This window comes from Petaurus breviceps, unplaced genomic scaffold (genome assembly GCF_028583685.1).
Source record: "Petaurus breviceps papuanus isolate PSGF00001 unplaced genomic scaffold, PetGlider_PUasm1.0 91023, whole genome shotgun sequence".
In the NCBI taxonomy this organism is placed as follows: Eukaryota; Metazoa; Chordata; class Mammalia; order Diprotodontia; family Petauridae; genus Petaurus; species Petaurus breviceps.
In genome coordinates this window covers 6,994,961-7,017,377 of record NW_027187398.1, presented here as the reverse complement: position 1 = coordinate 7,017,377, position 22,417 = coordinate 6,994,961, and the positions used below count along the sequence as shown (strand labels likewise).

Genomic DNA, 22,417 nt, shown 5'->3' with positions numbered 1-22,417 from the left:
AAACTTACTACCATGTGAGGAAGCCTATTCCACTTTTAAATTGGTTAGGAAGTTGTCTTTCCTCAGAGTTAAATAACCTCTGCAAATTCTACTCATTGCTTTTAGTTCTGTCCTCTGGGGCCAAAGAAGAACAAGTGTATTCCTTCTTTCAGGTGATAGCCCTTCAGATATTTGAAATCTACCCCTTTTCCAAACTTCTCCATTTCTATTGAGGATAATACCACCCTTCCAGTCACCCAGGTTTAAAACTTTGGAGTCATTTTCACCTCACTTTTCCTCAACCTACATATCCAATCAGTTGCCAGGTCTTAAAAGTCCATGCACTTCAAGATCTTTCCCTGCAGTCCTTTGCTCCTCATGCATATGGTTGCTACTCCAGTTCAGACCTTCATCACTTCATCATATTTCTTGGACCAGGTCTTTAAACTTTTTTGATCATGCACCTCATTGATAAAATTTTTTTGAGCATGTACCCATGATATATGTACATTTACCTCTTATGTAAGTTATATACATATACTGGAAATGCATCATGGCATAATGCATAGAAAACTGACCTCAGAGTCAGGAAGACCTGGGTTCAAGTCCTGCCTCTAATACATACTCCTTGTGTGACCCCAAGAGAAGTGATTTCCCTGTGCTCTAGGCAATTTCCTAAGACTATAGTTATAGCAAAGGTGCTTTAGTAATAATTATATACACTGTAGTGTACATGTATACAGAATGAGGCACTGGAGAAAGAGCTGGCCCTGGAATCAGAAAAACATGGGTTCTTTCTCTTGACATGTATTGGTTGTTTGGCCACACACAAGTCACTTAACCTCTTAGTACTCTAGAACCAAATTAAAATGTAGTTGAGAAATATTCAACAAAAAAATACAGTAGAACAGAGATAATGTTAATATGTGGTTTTCTAAGTCAGTCTGCAGCTACAGAGATCCTTATATACGGTGACACCACTGTGCTAGATAACTCTCTAAGAAGTTGCAAAGAGGATGCCGACCTGTATTGGTAGAGGTAGTTTCCTTATCTGGGAATTACCTGAGCTACAATGAAGCTATAAGTCATAGTTTAGGAGAACTACTGGTGAACTGGGCGTTCTGTGAGTTTACAGGGCATGTCTGTGTGTGTGTGTGTGTGTGTGTGTGTGTGTGTGTGTGTACACTCAATAACTGTTACAAGTAAAATTTAACAAAAAGGTAAATCAAGGTAGTTCCCCATGAAGATAACATTTGTTAAGGAATGGGTCAGTAGCTTGTCTCCATTTAAGCTGAACAAGATAGTATCCCTTATATAGGCTTTGGGGAGCACAGAACAAAAAAAAAACAGGGTAGATGACATCATGGAATTGAGGACAACATGATTGGCTATAGAGCTGAGGAGCAGAAAACGTCATGATTGGTTGGAAGTTTGGTAATGGGAGCTAGTAACAACCCCTTCTTTCCCTCCTGAGAGTTCAGGTACAGTATACAACATATATATAACAAAAGAGACATCCTTGAAGGATAGCTTGGTGGTGTACCCATCCCCCAAGGTCAGTTAAATTTCTTGAGGCAAGAATAAATTAGTGACTAGCAGGAGAGCTGGATTTTTAACCTTAACCCATTATAGACCAGCTGAATCTCTGAACTTAAAGAACTTAAGCAGTTACAGGACAAAGGCAATTAATTGTAAATAGTATCAATAAGAAAATAATACAGAATCAGTTCAATTTGTTCAGTACTAACTCCCTAGGGAAAGGAGGGGATGGATCTGGAGGCTGATAGATCAAAGGAAAGAGGATTTGGCCTAAATATTGTGGGGAGTGGAATGAATCTCCAGAGGAGAGATTTCTGGGTTATAGTGGTGGAGGAAGAATTTGAAAGTCCAAGTGGACTGGGCATAGTGGTGCATGCCTATAATTCCTATTACTGAAGAAGCTATGTATGACTGGTGTTCTGAGTTGCAATAGGGCTAAAGTCACTCCACACTAAATTTGGCACCAATATGGTATGCCTCTTGGTGCTACCTAAAGAGGGGCAGATTGGCCCACAGCCAGTCAGCTGTGGGATCTGGCCTATGAGTAGTCCCTATATTTATAGCCTGGGAGATGGGAAAGAAGCCCAGACTCCCAAAAGGAATCAAAGACCAACTCTTCTTTCTGGCCCAGTACATATAGAGGCATGAAAGAAATAACAGCCAGTACAGGAGAAGGCATCCAAGGAAGTAGTGTCTTCTGGAGCAAGACAGGGTAATGTGAGTACAAAAAGATGGAAAGAGTATGAAAATGATTGAGGATGAAAAGTTTATTAGAGAAAGGTGTGAGGAATCAACTCTGTATATTCATGCATCCCAAGTCTCAGTCCCACATTCTGTCTACTGACCCTCTTTGTATCAGTGTTACTGTATAGTATGTACTACTGTCATCTCAAACTCAGTATGATCAAAATTGCTTAGCTACTTCTGCAAACCAGCTCATCTTCCTGACTTCCTTATTTTTATCGGTGGTACTTCTTCCCAGACTTAAAACCTCAACATCATCTTTCATTGTTTCATATTCCTTATAAGGAATCTGGTCAGTTGCCAGGTTTTGTCAATTCTGTCTCTACCATACCTCTTCATTAAAGACCTTCCTTTTTATTCCCACAGTGCTACCCTACTTCAGGCCCTTGCTGCTTAGAGCCATAGAATCTTAACTTTGGAAGGTCCCTCATGAGTTATCTAGACAACTCTCTGTTGTAAGTAAGGAACCCCTTCTGTAATATTCCTCACATGTGGTCATCAAGCCTCAGTTTAGACTATGGAAGAAGATGGTCATGTTATAATGGAAAGAGCCCCAGGATTTGTAGTCAGAGGACCTGAGTTTGTGACCAAGTAGTACTTACTACTTCTGTAACCTTGGGCAAATCAGCTAACCTCTCTAAGCCTCAGTTTTCTCATCTATGAAATGGACAGGTTAGGCTAAATGATTTTGAAAGCCATCTATTTCTAAATCCTTTGATCCTATGATGGGAAACCCTACCCACAAAGCAGCTTTATCCCTTTTCAAACACCATAATTATCTGCAGGCTCTTTCTAATATTGAACTGAATCTTCCTCCTTGTAACTTGCATCCTTGGCTTTTGTTCTGTTCCCTGGGGCTATATAGAAGGATTTGACTCCCTCTTCCAAATTACTACTATCATGTCTCTGTGAGAAAAACCACAGAGGCTAAAGGCCTGGGCTTGTGCTAGGGCTGAAATATGAGCACCTTCCCAGGTGGAGGAAAGAGAAGGAACAAAAACTAGTACAGCCTTAGGTGGGAATTAAGTGAGGCACGTTGATAAGCCATCCATTTGTAACCCATATTTATTGAGCATCAACTCTGTGCTAAGGCAATGTTCTAAGCCCTTGGAGGAATACAAAGATGTCTAAGATGATACAAATGTCACCCATCATGCCCTTGTAATCTTGTGGTTGATTGTATGGGGAAGGTGATGAAGTTGTGGCCACATGCTAATGGTGCTTGGTAGATTGGTAAAAATAGAATGGTCCTCAGAGGCTATTTGGTCCAGCCTTCTTATTTTAGAGATGAGGAAACTGAGACCAAGGGACATTAAATGACTTGCCCAAATTGCACAGGAAGAAAACGTCAGGGCTGGGTTGTACCCTTGAGGCCTTTGATTTCAAAGATAATGTACTTTTCACTATGCCATAATGGGATAGGGTGCTAAACCTTATGATTTGGGGCAGCTGAGTAGGAGAAAGGGCAAGACTTTGAAGAATTGTGTAGGGAATGGGTGCAAGAATGAAATATAGGAAGCAGAAGTTTGGATGACTGGAAAATAATGGTTGGTAGGTAGAAAGGAGAGTGAAGGCTGGGAGGCATTCAGTAAACGTTTGTTATGGTTAAGTGTAGGCTTATAAATAGTATTGAGAACAAAGCATAGGAGAAATAACTGAAGCAGACAAGAAACTATTGTACTCTATTTGTCTCTTCATCCCTTGTTTCTCTCTCTGACTCTCCATTTCCATGATTTATTCTTTCCTCCAGTCATCTGAGTGTCCTTCTCTTCCTTTTTTTCTCTTTACTTCTCTTTTTCTCTCTCCCTTACCTAACCATAATATGAAACTGAAGTTTTTTGAAACTCGTTTTTATATTTTCCTATTAATTTTATGTCAGGTAAGTTGAATATTTTACATTTTTCTTGAAGAAACAAAACACCAAAATATGTCATAAGCTGCTTTTTATTTATATGGGTCCTTAAGTGATATTTTTCCCCTATGGTGTATATATTGGGATATTCACAGCCTTACTAGATTTGCTTCATCATTGTGGTAAATAAAATTGGCCTTAAAATTTTGCAAAAACAGAATAAAGGAATGGAGCCTATAAGAAAATTTGTATAAGGAATAAATGGATAGAACATGTAATATTTCTACATAGTAAATACATTAAGCAATTAAACACATATAAAATATCTGTTAATTTAATCAGTTCGTTTTGTACACTTTGCATGAGGCAGTGTGACAGATTTATTGAAAATAGTGCTGGATTTAGAGTCAGAGCCACTGGTTCAAATTGTGGCTCTGCCACTGAGTACCTTTGTCACCTTGACCAAGTCACAACCTCTGAGCCTTAGTTTTTTCTTCTGTAAAAGGAGGGCATCACATAAATGATCTTTAAGGCCCTTCCTGGTTGTAAGTTTGTGACTTATGACATGGTTCTTTGGACCACACTTTAGGTACATTGACAGTGTATCTGCATGTCTAATGCATCTTATGTTTTAGATGGGAAATCTTATAGATTGTCCCCTGATAAATTATTACAAACATTATACTTTTTCCTTTCATTCAAATTAGAATTAGCTTTATGTAAAAATTTGGGAGACTTGACAGATTTGTGGTTTGTTGAATTAAATTCTTAGTTCTGGGTTCATTTTAGTGACTGACCACGAACTGCGCTGTGATGTTAAGGTTGATGTGATAGACAGCATTGAAATTGTATCTCGAACTCGGGAACTTTACGTGGATGATTCTCCGTTGGAACTGATGGTGAGAGCATTGGATGCTGAAGGTAAAGAATGTCAAGAAGAGTCACCATTAGCCTTCTAAAGGACAGAAACTTTGATCTCATACTTAGCATATTAAAACATGCCATTTAGGAAATAAGTAGGTTGAAACAAATTTTTTCTCAGATTGAATAAATTCAAGGTGAGGAATTCACATTTATAAGTATAATTTAGGGTCTTAGTCCCAATTCTATCCAAATTATACAATTGAGCTCCTACGAATGGTTCCTACGTAAACATTTCAGAACATTTTCTGGAATTTCTGGCTAGATTAAGTCTCATCCTTTTGACCTTGAAGGCAAAATGCAAAGCTTGTACTTATCTTTCATTATACCCTATCTTGTAAGACAGTAATCTACTGTTTTTATGGTGCATTTTCTATGCTGTTTCTAATGCTGTCATGTTGTTTAAGACATTTTAATTCATTATGCCTTTCTCCAAAATTGCTTAAAAGAGGGACATTTTTTTTTCAGTGTAAAAGGTGAAAATATTAGAAATACTCAGGTACTTAGATGTCATTGTGATTTATGATTGAATGAGCCTGTTGAAAAGAGACCTGCCAGCCATACAGGAGACTTCAGGGTCATTCTTATCCATTTGTCAAGGGATATTAGTAAAGAGGAACAAAAGACTATGTAGCTTAACGTTTGACAACCGGAAGTTGACCAACCTGAATTCTCTCTGCTCTGCAGAGCTATACAGCCAAAGTGCTTACTTCCTCTGTGCTATGGTTTATGAGCTAAGTCTTAATTTTTTCTGTAATAGTAGTTAGGTATCTTCAGATGAAGGAACATTTGCTGGTTAGGTTTTAGCTTCTGTGTTCACAGTATTTGGCTATTTTTGAATTTGTATTTTCTGTTCTTTCTGTTTTTGGTTTTGATCTACAGGAAACACATTCAGTAGTTTGGCAGGGATGATGTTCGAGTGGAGTATTGCCAAGGATGATGAATCAGAAAGGGTAGAGCTGTCTAGCAAAATTAGGTAACCCCCTAACCAAACACAGACCATCTGTTCGGGAGGAACCCATCTGCTCCTGGAGAGCAAACTGAATGGCAACCATGTTCATGGGTTTTAATGGCCTTGCTGTTGGGACATTTTTGGAAGCAGATAGATTATTAGGAAGAGGAAGATTTCTAGTAGAAGATGGCATCCAGTATGTCTGGATGTTCCTCATCCCAAACTAATCACAAGAAAAGAGACAATGTAATGTAATGGAAGAAGCGCTGGACTTTGAAAGACATGCGTTTGAATGCCTACTCTGATGCTGAGGAAATCACTTTCTTTAAGCCTCAGTTTTCTCATCTTTAAAATGGGGATAATGTATCATATATCTCATTGGACTATGAGACAAGTATTCTTTAAATCATAATACGCTGTTAGGAAAAAAGGACTTGGGACATTTTGGTACCTCACACTTAGTCAAGATGTATCATTTAACAGTCTTACTGCTAGTGCTATTTCTCCTATTTTAGCTAATAGCTAAAAACATCCATTATTGTAAATAACTCTGTTGTTAGTACAGAGGGTAGTTCTTAACCCAGATTTCCAATCCTATTTCAGGGTTAGTCAGATATCTAATAAGTAAACTCATTCCTCATAGTTCTTATAGGAAGGACAGTTAGACTTCTTTCTCCTCAAAAGCCACTGGAGATACACCATTTTTAGAAGAAATTTATTTTTCTGATTCTATTAAATGCATACTTAATAATGTCTTACTAGGATTCTGAGATACTCTGAAGCCGAATATTCTCCACCAAAGTATATAGCTGAGATGGAAAAAGCAGGGAAACAAGGGGATATGATTCTGGTGTCTGGAATTAGGACAGGTGCAGCGGTTATAAAAGTTCGTGTACATGAACCTTTCTATAAGGTAAACTCATGCTATAAACTTTCAGTGCACAAATTTTGTTTATGTGTAGTTTCTTGTGTTCAGTACAAATTAAAATCTCATTTCTTTTAGTTTCCACCTATTTGCCTTCTTACTTTTCAATCACTTTTTACCTTCCCAGGGAAAAAAAAAAGCATTTACTTTCTTATTCTTAATCAGTGACTAAAATTAATATATAATCAAGATACACAGTTGCCCTTAAAATTATCTGAAGGTGGAATTTAGGATATAAAAGTTTATTTTAAAATGTTGCTTTTAACAATGCCATTGAGGGCACACATATGGAAGCTTAAATGTCTTTTTTTTTTCCTCTTTTAGAAAGTGTCAGCTGCATTGATACGTCTGCTGGTTTTGGAGAATATATTCCTTATACCATCCCATGATATCTACCTTTTGGCAGGAGCATATATTAAATACAGAGTTGCTAAGATAGTTCAGGGGAAAATGACAGGTAGGTATTGGTCTTTGCACAGTCTCATTTTGCCTCCATATTTTGATAAATCTTTCTCCAATAGCAGCAAAAATAAAGACAGTTTAAAATTAAGTCTGTGTGGGGTCCACTTTATGTTTTCAGGTTGCACTTATTCCAGTATTATGCCAGTATTATACATAGTCAGCATATCTTTAACTGGATCACAACATAGTTAAGATGCTGATTTGGTTTCATTGTTTAAAAACATCTGAATTCTCTATTATCAAACAGTTTTCAGACTGCACTCTCCCGGACCAAACACAATAACCTGCTGGACTTGCAGAGGTCCCAGTTAGCAAATAGTAGAGAAGTTTCTTGGAGAACATGGAAGCGATTCTATTTTATTTTATTTTTAAAGCAACATGGTAAATTTATTATGCCCTTCTTTTTTTATCTTAAGATATTTTTTCCAGTTAAATGTAAAGACAATTTTTAATATTCATAATGTTCATATATACATTTCTTTAAAAATTAAGCTGAATATGAGATTAATGGTTTTACATATTACTTTTTTTCTATGACAACCCTTCCAATAATTATGAATAGCTCTCATGATCCACTTAACCCTTTTTCTCATAAAAATAAAATGATTTTTCATCAGCAGTAAAAATGTAAAATTAAATTAAAATAATGTTTTAACATTTAGATTTATGCTAATCTTTGATCTAATAAAAAACTATATGTAGGATATGTTAATTTCATGGCTATGTGGTTTGAGATTTAAATATAGGTGTGGTTATTTGAAGACATAAACTCCAAATACCATAGGGTCATAAGAAAGTATAAATCAAATTCTATTTAATGTACTTATAATCAACCACTTTGTAGTAGTATAAAATTATTCAACACTAATGTCATGTGAGATAAACAAGGTGTGATTAAGACTTGGAAATAATGGGGGTTTCAGTGCAATAGTTTTCATTGTAATAGAATTTGTTGTGGTGACATGGAAGTGATTTTAAATTCTTAACTGCAAAGGTTGTTTTTAAGAAAGCATCTAGGGGCAGCTAGGTGGTACAGTGAATAGAGCAGTGGCCCTGGAGTCAGGAGGACCTGAGTTCAAACTGGCTGCAGACACCTGACACACTTACTAGCTGTGTGACCTTGGGCAAGTCACTTAAGCCCAATTGCCCTGCCTTCCCCCCTCCAAAAAAAAAAAGCCTCTAGAAATCTATTTTGAAGATCAAGCAGCAGTCTTGTCATTGTAGTTGTTATAAAAAATCATTTGTCCCACAAATTCTGTGAGGACTATAAAATGTGTATTGGTGATTCTCACATTTCTCATTGCTGTCCTTTCACTGCATTAGTCACCACCTCTTGTTCCTCAACCTGCCAGACTATTAGTGTATAAGTTTTTACCACAATAGATACACAATTCCTTTGCAAATAGATAAAAAAGATCTTCACAGTAGAAATAGAAAATGGAAGTAGAGAGTTTAGTTTCTTCCTTTAGACCTTCTACCTGATTTCCTTGAGGTTTGATTTTCTTATAAATCTTTAGTGGCTAGGCCGTTATTGATTTACATTGCTTTCTCGCTGTATCTTCCATTTCTTATAGAGGTCGATTTTCCTCTGGAACATTATGAGCTTGAACTGCAAGATCACAAAGTCACACTTAGCAGTTCCGTCCTTGTTGAGGTAGCTTCGCTGGATGAGAAAACAGCCACAGTAACTGCTCTTCAATTAGGCCAGACTAATCTGGTCTTTGTCCATAAGAGTATCCTTTTGATAATATTATAACTGCCACAACTCCTTGTTGACTTGAATGTGCTAGGCCTGATCTATGGTAAAATGGTTTAGTGGGAATATTCATTACATGTCATTTAAGATCGCTAATCTATAGTACTCAATAATAGTGTTGACTTTCTGTAGGCCTCTTTTGCAAGGAACCATGTAAAGATATTACCTGGAATATCTACTGTTTTGTTTTCTATGAATTTCACTTATTGACTAAGTGGACTGTATCCAAAGGAGGGCAGCTGGGTTGGTGAAGAAACTGAATTCTATGCCAAGAAGGGAAGGGTGAAAGGAATTGGGGATGTTTATTTTAGAGAACAGGAGATATATTTGTCTTCAAATATTTGAAGGGTTGGTTGTCCTTTGGAAAAGGGAGTTAAATTTAGTTGGCTTGTCCTATTGGCTATAATCTAAGAGCAAGGGATAGATACCGCAGAGGTAAATTTCAATTCATTCTAAGTCAAAACTTTATCATAAATAGAATTTTCCAGTAATGCAAGGGGTGACACCCTAGGTGGCAAGTTTTCCCCTCATTGAGCATTTCCAAGGGTAAGCTCAATGTCCATTTACAAGAGTAGTGGTAATGAGGACTCCCATTCAGGTATGGAGTAGAATTTAAAACACTGAGTTTCCTTCCATGTTTGGGATCTTGTGAAACGTGTGTATAATGTGGACTCTTCAGAATACTTGGGCTTCTTGCTACTGCTTCCTCTCTGTCTTTCTCTCTGCTCTATAGCAGCCTCAGTTGTACCTCTCTGGAAGGTAATATAATCTAGAAAGGTAGGGAAAAGGAAGAGACTAAATTTAAGTTTGCATAATATTTATTAGTAGCCATAGCTCTATTTTTAAGTTGAATAAATGGGGAGAATGAAGTTTTGGAATAATCTGTAGATTTTATTTGATTTTGTTTCTCCCAAATTACCATGGATAACTGAGAGATGACTTTTCAGAATAATTTTCTTAAGGTTCACTAACAGCTGCTCTCTAGGAGCTGACTTGAGAGGCATGTGCATAAAAATCTGTTCAGTAAAAATACACAAAATTAATATTAAAACTGATAAAAAATTCAAATGGTGATTTGGACTGCATCCCTCAGTTTTGCATTTAGAAATATTTGACATTTGAAATAAAGCAGTTCCCAACTTACAGACAGACTGTGTTCTAAAAGTTCATTTGTTCTCTGTTCAACCTATAAAAGTCTGTTTAACCCATATTCTATATGAAACATAATACTTTACTAATAATTCTGTAAGCCTAGCAACCATGGTAATGTTTGTATGGGGAAATACATTATTAGTCTTAATATGGGACAACAGTAATATATCTCCCCTACCCTTGTAGTAGGAGCAGGATTTCTTTCCTTTCATCTGCCAAGTAGTGGGAAGGAGAATTCCACTAGTTTTGAGCCACTGATGGGCCTGAGACAAAGGCTTCGGTTGATTGGGGATTTAAGAGAATGAGTATTAAGAGGTACGAATTGGGCTAGGGGATATTGGTAAGGAATTGTAGGGGTTGCACCTTCTGCCAATGTGAGCCATCCAGGGGTCCATCTTTCTATTCTGAGATGAATTCCCACAATTACTCCCATTATTTTATTCCTTGGGTCCCAGGGCTTAGTCTATCCCTTTTCACTGCCAGGGGTTAAAAATTTTCCTCCTAAGTATACCACCCTTATCTTTTTTCATTTATACCCTGTAGGGAAAACTATAAGTAGTACCAATAGGATCCTTGGGTACCAAGACATTTCATGACGGTGAGGGGCTATCTTAGTTTGGGTGGTTGTACCAAGGTTACTCTTAGCATGTGATGGGATGTAATTTGAGTATGACTTCCTGTACTTCAAATGTGAGTGGGAAAAATCCATCTTCTTGACTTTTTTATGTATGAACGACCTTTCTGGTATATAGTTTTTGTCAGTCAGCCAATAGTTAAACAATAAACATTTATTAAGCTTCTGCTATGCTTCAGGCACTATGCTAAGTACTGCAAGGTAGACAGAAAGGTAAAAGGAAGTTCCCATCCTCAAGAAATTCACAGTCTAATGGAGGAGACTGCATGCAAACAACTATATATACATAAGTTATATATAGGATCAACTAGAAATATCCACAGAGGGAGACACTGGAATTCAGAGGGATTGGGAAAGGCTTCCTATGGCAGACTAGATTTTAGTTGAGACTTGAAGAAATCCAGGAGGCACAGATGAGGAGGGAAATTATTTCAGACATGGGGGACAGTTAGTGAAAATGCCCAGAGTTGAAAAATGGGGTATCTTGTTTGGGGAACAGCAAGGAGGCCAGTGTCACTGGATTAAAGAGTACATAATGAGGTATGAGGTGTAATAAGACTGGAAAGATAAGGGGGTGGGGAAGGTTGTGAAAGGCTTTGAATGCCAAACAGAGGATTTTTTGTTTGCTTCCAGAAATGATAGAGAATCACTGTAGTTTATTGAGTAGGGGGTGACAAGGAAAATCACCTTTGTAGCTTAGTGAAAGATGGACTAGAGTAGGGAGAGACTTGAGGCCCTCAGACCCACCAGCAGGCTATTGCAGTAGTCCAGATGTGGGGAGATAAGGGCCTACAGTAGAGTGATGGTAATGTCAGAGGAGAGGAGGAGGCATTTCTGAGAGATGTTACTAAGATGAAATTGACATTTATTGGATTGGATTGGATTGGATTTGAGGGGTGAGGTGGTGAAGATTTGAGAATAAGACCTACATTGCAAGACCAAGGGACTGGGAAGATGGTGTTACCTTCTGTGGTAATTGAGAAGGTTTAAGGGGACAGATGATTTCAGTTTTAGACGTTTGAATTTAAAATGTTTGCAGGACATCCATCTTGAGATGTCTGAAAGGCAATTGGAGATGTGAGACAGGAGGTCAGGGAAGGATAAGTAGATCTGAAAATCATCAGTATAGAGATGATAATTGAATTAATGAGAACTGATGAGATCACCAAGTGAAATAGTATAGAGGGAGAAGAGAAGAGCACCTAGGACAGAGCCCTGTGTTGCACCCATGGTTAACAGGTATGACCTGGATGGAGATTCAGTAAAGGAGACTGAAGAGTGTTCACGAAAACCTAGAGTATCAAGGAGAAGAAGCTGACCAGCAGTGTGAGAGGCTGCAGAGAGGTCCAAAAGGATGAGGATTGAGAAAAAGCCATTGGATTTGGCAACTAAGAGATCATTGGTAACTTTGGGGAGGGCAGTTGGTTGATTGATAGAGGTATATTTTCAGGTAACAAGAGAAACAACAAATAGATAGGGAGAGACTGAAGCTTAGTGAGAGAGTAGAAATGATAGAGGAAGCATCTGCTGAAGAAGAGATTCAATGGGATCCTTATGCATGTAAAAGGATTAGCCTTCCTAAGGCTATATTGTTAGGCAAAAGTGAAGGAGGATAATGGCAGAAGACATCTGGGTGATATGAAATAAGGAAAAGATATTAAGAAGGATCAGTTGGCCCAAAACTTAGTCTTGGTTATGTTGATGTACATAGGGAATTTATCAACAAATATAATTGTGCCTGTAAAGCCGGCTATGATCCATAATAGCCATAATAAATAATATAGTAGAACATATTGATTTGTAATAATTAGAAGGAAAAAATATTTAAATTAGTAAAAGAAATTTGAATAATATATTTTTTTCTTAAAGAAACACAGTTCCATTATTTCTGAACATATGTGAGAACCAGAAGTAGGCCAATAAATGGTGACCTCATAGGTCTTCAGGTACTTTACTTGAATGACTATATAAAAATGATTTGAAATTAGCATGCTCTTTTTGAGGGTAATGGAAAAGAACACTGAAAATTGGAGACAGAAGATCTGGCCTTGGTGCTGGTGCTGCCACTTATTAGTGATGTTACTTTGGGCAAGTCTTCTAATCCTCTGAGACTGTCCTACTTCATGGGCTTGTTGTGGGGAAAGTACTTCCCAACCAGTCAAGTGCATGGTAGTCACTGTTTCTATGTAATGACTTCTGGTGCTTCTGGAGTGCCCCACACCATTTGAAAACAGTGGGTTCCCTTAGGTGACTTTTAACATCTTCCTTAAATCTCACTTTTCTATGATCATTATAAATATGTGTGAGCAAGCCCCTTCTTTACAGATAAAGTACAGAGTCCCTGAATCAATTATCACAAACTAAAAATCAGCGTGGTTTAATGATAGTTTTCTTTAAATTATCTATAATAATACAAGGCAGAAATAAACTCTATAATCATAAACCATTTATTTGATTTTCCATGTGCATTATGTGAAAATTAATAATGATAACAGTAACAACAACAATAATCATTATAGCTAGAAGTTATATAGCAGTTTCTATGTGCTGGACACTGGGCTAAGGGCTTTACAAATGTTACCTCATTGGGTTCTCACAGCAATTCTGGTAGTCAGGTATTACTGCTATCTTCATTTTACATTTGAGGAAACTGAGACAGAGTCTTGCCCAGGGTTGCACAGCTAGTAAATATCTGAAGCTGTATTTGAACTCAGGTCTTTCTGACTCCAGACCCAGCACTCGATCCATTGTACCACCTAGCTGTTTTACTTGGACTTATATTCAAATGTGTTTGCATTCTCAGTACTGAGCACAGTACTTTGTAGCACATTGGAGGAGCTTAATAATTAATTTAATTTATTTAAAATCAACATGCAAAGAAGGCAAATTAATATTAGGTAACTCTGTGTATCTGATTGTAAAAGGAAAAAATTTTTGCATGAAACCTTGCTTTGAGTAATAAAAAAGAAACTGTAATGTTTTTTCTTCCTGTATCACCTTTCTCATTTTCAAACTTTGAAACAGCCCTGTGATTATGGGACCATAAATAGATCCTTAGCATTGGAAGGGACCTTCTTAGATCACTTTTACTGACTTCATTTTGCGGATGAGGAAACTGAGGCCCAAAGTGGTTAAGTGATTAGTCTAATATCATAGAATGTCAAAGTGGGAAGGAATCTCAAAGGTCATCATGTGGATAATAAATGGTAGAACTTAGACTAGCCCCCAGCTCTTTTGACTTCCAAGTCCAATGTCCCTTCTACTGTACCATATTGAACACCATGGTGCAAAAGAATCTTCATTCTGCTCCTCAATCTAACCATATTCAATTTGTTTTTACAAATATTAAGTGTTTATTATGTGCAAGACTTTGTACTAGATACTGAGGCTACAGATAACTCAGGTTGTACTTTCAAGGAGTTTATATTCCATTCTTGTTTTTGCTATCAAAAGGATAATGGAAGAAACAGTTTTTAGCTTTCTGCATCTTAATGCCTCTCTACCGCAATATATAACTTTTTTTCCTTAAGCAGAAACTAAGATGTCCATATGCGGTCTGTGTCTGGACTCCCAAACTGTACCATATACGTTGTAGAACCTGGATTTTTAGGTATTGGTTATTGAGAAAGCTGAAAAGCATTCAGCTTCAATTTCTTCAGTTTTCTAATCAGTTAAATGAGGGCATTAGAAAGTATCCGCAGGAGAATTGAGAGCCATTTTGTTAACTGACATGTAAAACTCATTTCAGACCCAGTTTTACTTTGACAATTTCTCACCTTGTTTATTTCCACTGATTGTAATCAGCTAGAATAAAAAATCTTGAAACAGGTTGTGAGGAACTTAGAAGAAAAGATCCATGTAATATGAAGCTTCCTTCTCTCTTGGGTTTGGGTCAGATACCTCATTCAGGAAAGGAGAGAAGGCTGTGTTCACGGCAGGAAAAAAGAAGTCCCACATGTCCTGTAAGTCCAGTGGAACAATAGGTCCAGCTCCAGGAGCTGAAACTTGGCCATGTCTGTCACCAGTGGGAGCTACAAGTATAGTTCATGATTTTGTTTTTTGCACAAACACCAGTGTGACTCCTTCTTTGGAGCCGAGAATTCAGCTACATTAACCAAAGCTATACAGTTTGAAGGGAACAGCTGAGTCTGTTTTGGCAACCATCTCTACTATACAAAACTAACCAGGCTGTTTATAGGGCCTCATCATTTTGTTTTGCATTGCCTGGCAGAAAAACACACTCTTAACATGCTGCTGCTTGGTTTTTATACAGGTTTCACCGTCCAACCTGGAGACCGATGGAGTCTGGAAGTGGGGCAGACCTATGTCATTACAGTCGAAGTGTATGATAAAAGTAGCACCAAAGTCTATGTGTCTGATGTGAGTGTGTCTGTGGGAAGTTTCAAATATTTAGGCAGCCTTTTTCTGCTTTATCTAAGTGAGAGTGGGCAAAAAAAGGTCTCCTGATAGATACCTACATTACTATCCTTATTAAATTTATTCTTTGTATCTGCTCAGCTTTCAGTGATGCAAGCTGGTAGTTTTCAATTTTGAAATACCCAAATCCTTGAAGGATAATGACCAAAAAGTCAAATTACATTGTTTAGTCATAATAAATGTTGCTTTAGAATAAGAATTCAGAGGCATCCCCACTGATGAAATGGGAGGTCTGACTCCCTTTGTCAAACTTCTGGCCTGTACCTCTGAAGAGGGCTGTGGAGGTGGTAGTGGCATCATTAGATTAGGGATTGCAATATACACAGATGATGGCAAGCTCTGTGCCCACTTAGCCATAGGTGGTATAGAACCTCAGAGCTAGAAGGCACATGAGAGATCACGGCATCCAACATGCGTATTGTTACCTCCTCAGGGTCATTCAGCTATTTGGTAGTATGGCTGAGACAGTTTGCAAAGTGGCACAATTTATGCTAATGGTATAATCAGTCTTGTTTCTTATTTTTCTTTGCAACAACTTAAAGGTGTTTCAAATAAATCTGCCCAGCTATTTGATAGACCAGAGATTTTTAAAGAATATTAGCATCTAAAGAATCTTGATGTGGTTTCTTGATCCCCATGAATGCACAAAAACCTTTTTTTCTCCCAGACACTTTGGGATTAAGAGGGTTCTGGGAAGGGAGCCTCTCTGCAGATCTGTGTTTGCTATGGGCTGATTTTCAGAACCTCAGGATGATACACCAGTTTCCAAAGGCATACTTTGAAGAAGAGGAATCTACCATCAATGGCTCTTATCATGTAGTCAGAATTCTTCAAGATGGTGTCACAGTAATAAAAGCCACCCTGACTTCAATCATTTATCAGGTAGGACTCGAAAGATCACTCTTGTAGTATTTAATAGCTGACATTTGTAAGGTGCAAAGCATTCTACATCATCTCATCTCAACCCTGTGAGGTAGGAACTACAAGTATAGACTATCCCTATTTTACAGATGAGGAAATCCAAGGTAAAAGAAGTGAAAGGACTTGTCCATGGTCACAGAACTATTAAATATCAGAGTGGGATTTGAACTCAGCTCCCTCCTGACTTTAAGGCTCTGTCATTTGCAGTACAGTGCAGTTAACGTGCCTACTATGCATCAGGCAGATAATCCCTATCCTCAAGTAGCTCACAATCTAATGAAAGAAAACAACACATAAAACACATAAAAATAAGCTTAAAAGGGAGGGTATTTGGTGTGAGAGTATGATGAAATCATACAGCCAGCTGGGAAGTGAGGAGATGGCTGCCTGCTGAAATGGAGTGCAGGGAGGAGTTCTCCAATGTCCACCCTTTCCAATCGGGGGGCAGGCATATCAGCCTATGGTGGATATACATCACCTGATTCTAAAGCACTTTAATAACTTCAGAGTGCTGTATAAATATTAGCTGTTATTGTTGTTGTTATTAATATTATTGCCATTTTCATTGCTGAACTATTAAAACTCAATACCTTGGGAATTATAAAACAATATCTTACTGAATCCTAGAGATTAGAGAATAGGAAAGAGTCATAGGATCATAGATTTAGAGTTGGAAGTTGACCTTAGAGGTTAAGTCCAACCCCCTTCTCTTTACACATAAGGAAACTGAAATAAAACCTAGTTCTACTGCTTACTATCTTTGTGACCTAGGCTTGCTCTGGGTCACAGGAGTGGAGCATCTACAGCTTTGAGGTCACATGAGGCTCTCTAAGTCCTCTAGTGGTGCCTTTCGACTGAATCCAAACTTCACAGAATAAATCTTAATAAAAGAATTTATTCTGTAAAACTTGGACTCAGTCAAAAGGCTGCCCCCAAGGACCTAGAAGACCACATGTGGCCTCGGGGCCACAGGTTCCCCACCTCTGTAGTCTAGGATATATAGATCTGTGATTTGACTTAGGTCCTCTCATTCCAGATCCAGTTGTTTTTCGCCCTTACTGGCCACGTTGTTGCTATTCCACCCTGATTTCTCTTGAGGTTGTTCTTAGTCTAGTTTCCTTGTTATTTTACAAAAGAACCAGACTAATTCCATTTGAAGTTGTTCCTTAACTTGTTTGCTATAACCTCTTTGTTTATATTCACTAAAACCTAGTAATAAGAAAATGCACAAATAACTGATTAGCTGTCATAGGGAACCTGAATCTTTAATCAACTGCAAGTTCAGTTTAGATTAATTTTATGGTTTTTGTTTTTTAATATGACATATACTTTCATTGGTTCATAGGGAACCCTCTATGAGGAAACTCTTCATCAGTGCAATCTGCTATTCATAATAACAATTACTCACATTTATGTAGTATATGAAAGTTTATAAAATATTTTATACGTTATCTCATTTGATCCTCACAACTCTGCAAAGTAGGTGCTATTATTATACTCATTTTACAGATGAGGAAACTGAGGCTTTGAGAGGGTGGGTTTCCCAGGGTCACATAGCTAGTAAGTATCTGAGGCAGGATTTGATTTCAGATCCCCTTGACCTCAAATCTGTTACTCTACCCATTACCAATCAGCTGTTACATCTATAACTTATATTCTTAGAGAGTTGCACAGAACACTCAGAGGTTAAGTGACTTGCCTGTGGTAACATATTTGTCACAGACACAGAACACAGGTCTTACTACCTCCAAGGCTGACACTCTGTTCATCATAACAGTGCCTTTCTAGGCTCCTATTAATATATACACTTTAAAAAATTTTAAGGGTATTTAATTTTTACTGAAAAGGTACCTGGTGCCATGGATGACTAATTGAGGTCAGTAGAGTTGGGTGTTTGGTTCGAAAGTTCTGCCAAATGCAGAAGAAAGATTTGGGATATTGATTTAAGTGCCAAATGACTTAGAATACAAAAATAATGAAAATACCACACCTGCTACTACAAGTTGCACATAGGTCTAGGTCTTACCAGTGTAGCAGTACCTGTTCTTTTCAGCTCCACTTTTGCAGTAGACATTAATTTTCATTTCCTCTAGGTCAACAAAGCAATTTCATTTGGTTTCTACTTAACTTTACCTATGTCTGAAAGTGTAGCAGCTGAATTTTTTTTATTAGTAAGAATTTTTTCTGTCTTTAGCCAATTACTTTCCTGAAATTACTTTTTAAATCTAATTCAGTAACATTTTAAAGTGCCTAATGTGTACAGTGAAGTACAAAAATCAGACAAGACATGTATGGTCCCTACTCTTAAGGAGTTTATAATCTAGTAAAAAGAGGGTCACCCAGCTTGTTAGTAAACTGGTCTATGTAGGATAGGGCAATCTAGACACTGAAACTTAAACAAAAATTTACAATATGATTTTAAAAATTCTCCAATTTAAAAATTTGCGAATCTACATGTTGACATCACTTCTCCCTACCGCCTAACAGCACAGAAACAATTGAACTTAGTGCCTAGTTAGCTACTTGATGGGCAAATTGTTAACCACAACCCGTGCATGAACCATGATAAGTAATTCTCCCTTTTCAGCTGAATTTTCCTAATTTTCCTTCATATATTATTTTTGCATCATGAGTTGCAAAACTTATATGAGTATGTAGTTTGAGCTCTTCACCCCAGGTGTAATATCTATTGCTACTTATCTTTCTGTTAGTATAGGTAGTTTGTTGACTCTCTGAATGTAAATGTCTTTCATAGTGACAGACCTCACATAACTTTCCACATTCTCTCCTAGGATGATGCTCTCCATTACTTTGAGGATCAAATTAACCACCAGCAAGAAGTGAAGATTTACTTTCCAATTAAGCTGACACCCACATTTTTAGCATTTCCTCACCATCCTATGGAAATGGTTTATCGCTACAAAGTGCAGGTATGGTGTACAGTTGTTGCATAAGAAATTACAAAAGTCTGAATGAATTCCTATATTAACAGACATTATTGAAACTGCTTATTAAATTTAATGATTTCTCCAGTATCCTAATATGGCTCAGTTATTGATACTTACTTAACTCTGCTCTTAGAAGGTATAACACATGATGAGTTATCTCCTATTTCATTGCCTCTTCTTGTTCCCAGGTCTCCTGTATCTTTATGTCAGGCTGTTCTTTTATACGTTTTTTTTATGTGTTCTGACTTTCAAAATCAAATATTGCAATTTTGTCCCTTTGAACATTATTCTTGACATCTAGCTATTATCTCGCTATTTCTTTACTATGATCTCACAGCACCTGAAGATCTCAAGGAATTATTTTCTTTTTTTTTTAAAGCAATTGGGGTTAAGTAACTTGCTCAAGGTTACACAGCCAGTTATTTCTGGGTGTGGTGCTAAGCATCTGAGCCCGGATTCGATCCCCAGGTCATACCGACATTGGGGCTGGCTCTTACTCGTTGAGCCACCTGGCCGCCCCAAGGAATTATTTTCTTAATTTTATTTCACCAATACAGTTTTGCCTTAATGGTCACATAGATTTATTCTTGAGATAATAAACTTTTTGAATGTGCTTCTTTATAGGTAGAAGGTGGTAGTGGCAACTTTACTTGGACCTCTTCCAATGAAACAGTGGCAATGGTGACCATAAAGGGAGTGGTGACTGCAGGCCAACTCAAGGGCACCAGTACTGTTCAGGCCAGAGATGTGCAAAATCCCTTCCGTTATGGAGAAACAAAGGCAAGTCTGTCTCTTCCTCTATTTGCCCTTGAGTGAACCGTACTCGAGTTTAGACTTCTAACTCCAAGTATTTCCTGACTAGACGTTTTATTTTATTTTATTTTATTTTATTTTGTTTTGTTTTTGGGAGGGCAATAGGGGTTAAGTAACTTGCCCAAGGTCACATGGCTAGTTTTTTGTTTGTTTGTTTGTTAAGTGTCTGAGGCTGGATCCGAACTCAGGTTCTCCTGACTCCAGGGCCAGCACTCTACTCACTGTACCACCTAGCCACCCCCATTTATTTATTTTATTTTATTTTATTTTGATTTTTGGAGGGCAATTGGGGTTAAGTAACTTGCCCAAGGTCATACGGCTAGTTTTTTTTGTTTGTTCGGTGTCTGAGGCTGAATCTGAACTCAGGTCCTCCTGACTCCAGGGCCAGCGCTCTATTCACTGTGCCACCTAGCCACCCCCTGACTAGAAGTTTTGAGCATAGGCTTAAATTAATTTTTTTTTTTTTGCTTTTTTGGAGGGGGGAAGGCAGGGAAATTGGGGTTAAGTGACTTGCCCAAGGTTACACAGTTAGCAAGTGTTAAGTGTCTGATGCCAGATTTGAACTTGGGTCCTCCAAATTCCAGGGCTGGTGCTCTATTCATTGTGCCACCTAGCTGCCCCTTAAATTAATTTTTGACTATACATTTTCTTTTTAAAAAATTAGTTTTATTGTTGCTGTTATTTTTTTTATTAACTAAACAGCCCTGGGGCTATGAATTGGGACTTCAAGAACTGTTGGTTGATTAGCTTTGACCATTTATCCTTTAATGAATGGGTATTTTTCTTATAAATTTATGTCAGTTCTTTAGAGATTGTGAGCGTCAGGTTTTTATGTACCTGTATGTGACATGTTTACCATTGCTGAGAGAAATTTTCTTCTTTTCAGATTTGAAATAAAACTAATATTCCTTTTCTTTTTCTTTTAAAAATTTTTTAAATTCACTTTTATTTTCAGTTCCAAATTCTCTTCCTCTTTCTTTCTTACCCACTGAGAAGTCAAGAAAAACAAAACTCTTTACTCTTATGTATAATCATACAAAAAAATTTATACATTAGCCGTGTTATTCCATCACCCTTCCAAAAGAAAAACACAATAGCACAATAGTATTTCATCACATTCATATATCATAACTTGTTAAGGCATTCTCCAGTAGATGGGCGTCACCTGCATTTCCAATTCTTTGCCACCACAAAAATAGTAAGTATAAATATTTTTGTGTATTTGGGTGCTTTTCCTCTTTCTTTGATTTCTTTGGGGTATAGAACTAGTAGTGGTATTGTTGTATCAAAGCTATGTACTGTTTAATAGCTTTTTCAGCATAGTTTCAAATTGATTTCCAGAAGGGTTGAACCAGTTTGTAGCTCCACCACAATAAATTAGTGTGGCTGGTTTTCCCACAGCCCCTCTAGCATTTATTATTTTCCATTTGTTAATTTAGCCAGTCTGATGGATGTGAAGTGGTACCTAGGTACTTCAAAGTTGTTTAATTTGCATTTCTTTAATTATTAATGATTTAGAGCAGTTTTTTTCTACAGTTTATGATAGTTTGAATTTCTTCTTCTTAAAACTTTGTGTTCATATCCTTTTACCATTTATCATTTGGATAGCGACTTATTCTTATAGATTTGACTCAGTTCCCTATATATCTTAGAAATGAAACCTATATCAGAAAAAAAAAGTGCTGCAAAGATTTTGTCCCAATTTCCTGCTTTTCTTCTAATTTCAACTGCATTGATTTTGTTTGTGCAAAAACTTTTATGTAATCAAAATTGCCCATTTTACCTTCTGTAAGCCTTTCTAAAAATTGTTTAGCCATATACTCTTGCTCTAGTCATAAATCTGACAAGTAATTTTTTTATGCCTCTTTAATTAATTTATTTATGATATCACTCTTCATACCTAAATCCCATACCCATGTGGAGCTTTGCTTGGTATATGGTGTGAAATATTGATCAGGACCTCATTTCTGCCAGAGGTTTTTTTTTTTTTTCAGTTTTCCCAACAGTCTTTTCAGATAGTGAGTTCTTGCCCCAGTAGCCAGGGATCTTTGGGTTTATCAAACACTGGGTTACTGTGTTCATTTGCTTCTGTATGTTGTTCACCTGATCTGTCCACCAAGCAGTCTATTTCTTACTTAGTACCAAATTGTTTTGATGATTATGACCTTGTAGTATAACTTGAGATCAGGTACTGCTAGGCCCCCTTCCTTCCCATTTTAAAAAATTGATTTTCTTAATATTCTTGATTTTTTTGTTCCTCCAGATGAATTTTATTATTTTTTCTAGTTCTATAAAACATTCTTTTGGTAGTTTGGCATGGCACAAATGAGTAAAATAATTTAGGTAGTGTTGTCATTTTGTTATATTGGCTTGGCTTACCCA

At 37.2% G+C, this 22,417-nt stretch overlaps 1 protein-coding gene across 1 annotated transcript in view; it reads left to right on the top strand.

The window, feature by feature from the left end:
• Positions 1–22,417, top strand: part of NUP210L (nucleoporin 210 like) — a 118,554-nt gene that overhangs the window by 5,311 nt on the left and 90,826 nt on the right. Inside the window, exons 3-12 of the mRNA XM_069078190.1 lie at positions 4,904–5,035; positions 5,918–6,011; positions 6,750–6,900; positions 7,237–7,369; positions 8,949–9,107; positions 14,458–14,526; positions 15,190–15,296; positions 16,095–16,235; positions 19,067–19,204; positions 19,847–20,002. Coding sequence (XP_068934291.1) covers positions 4,904–5,035; positions 5,918–6,011; positions 6,750–6,900; positions 7,237–7,369; positions 8,949–9,107; positions 14,458–14,526; positions 15,190–15,296; positions 16,095–16,235; positions 19,067–19,204; positions 19,847–20,002 — 1,280 coding nt within the window. The remainder of the gene's footprint in view (positions 1–4,903; positions 5,036–5,917; positions 6,012–6,749; positions 6,901–7,236; positions 7,370–8,948; positions 9,108–14,457; positions 14,527–15,189; positions 15,297–16,094; positions 16,236–19,066; positions 19,205–19,846; positions 20,003–22,417) is intronic.